Raw genomic sequence first — 1,150 nt, forward strand, 5'->3', positions numbered from 1 at the left:
AGATAGATAGATAGATAGATAGATAGATAGACAGATAAAAGCAAACCTTTTAGGCAGAAATGTACTGCAGACATCAGTTATATTGGAATCTGTGGCTAGCAGTGTAAATGTGGGCAGAGCCCAGAGGCTATTCAGAAGTCCCTACAGAGTTTCAACTATATCATGGTGTGTGTTAGGCTTCCAAATGCTGGTCCTACTCTGCAGTTTTCCTTATACTTGGATTCTCCCTCTCTCTCTTTTTTCTTTTTATATTTATTTTTTCAAAGACAAGCTTTTTCCAATAGTCTTTTAACTATGCGGGACTCAGTGTTACCATGTGATTAAACAGGTATGAACAGAGAGGGGAGAATGTGATATTGACTCTTGGTTTCTTTCCACACAGAAACCCTGGCCCTGGATGCCCATGTTGGCGGCCCTGGTTGCGGTGACAGCCATTGTGCTGTATGTGCCAGGTCTGGCCAGAGCTTCTCCATCAGAGTGTCTTGAGTCTGTACACCATCCTCCCTCTAGAAGCTGGCATCATATTCATGCTGGGACAAACAGAACCATTTTCTTCCTTTTTACCTCTTAAAACAGCAAAGTGCAAGAATATAGCTATAGGGTCATTGCTTTAAATTATATAAAATCTATCTATCTATAGAAATGATATAAAGTTGTGACTATTCTACTGTAAGTAGTAATTTACTTACAGTTTTTCATGTAATTTTAAAATTAGTATGTTGAGATTCTGAATATTATGGTGACCTAAAGTAGGCTTCTTAGTACACCAAATTGTTTATATCATAAATTCATAGATATTTTACTCTGAATTCTGATGGCCACATAATTCATGTTTCTGATTTGATAACTACCCAAACCAAATAACCAATACATACATGGGAAGAGAGGCCCTGTGTGCTCAGTGCCTGTCAGTTTGAAATATGTGCACACATATATATTTTTTTTACATATTTACACCATTTTTACTTGTTATAAGACCACTGAGCTATTGGGAACAAGATTTAGACAATTATTTGTGTGGATTTTTTTTTTAAGAAAAAACATTGGAAACTATTCTGTTATAATGATAATTTGGGGAATATGTACAGGTTTGTTCAGCCTTAATGTGACTTGAAGATGTGAAGGACATCAGCTTTGAAAAACTTTCCAT

General features: G+C 36.2%; 1 protein-coding gene across 1 annotated transcript in view; it reads left to right on the forward strand.

Moving 5' to 3' along the window:
- Positions 1-993, forward strand: part of LOC103726601 (sarcolemmal membrane-associated protein-like) — a 59,134-nt gene extending 58,141 nt beyond the window's left edge. The window contains 1 exon segment of the mRNA XM_017795875.1: positions 383-993. Within this exon segment, the coding sequence (XP_017651364.1) occupies positions 383-571 (189 nt within the window). The 3' untranslated portion in view covers positions 572-993.
- The last annotated feature ends 157 nt before the right edge of the window (positions 994-1,150 follow it).

Source organism: Nannospalax galili, unplaced genomic scaffold (genome assembly GCF_000622305.1).
Source record: "Nannospalax galili isolate Female #2095 unplaced genomic scaffold, S.galili_v1.0 scaffold69, whole genome shotgun sequence".
In the NCBI taxonomy this organism is placed as follows: Eukaryota; Metazoa; Chordata; class Mammalia; order Rodentia; family Spalacidae; genus Nannospalax; species Nannospalax galili.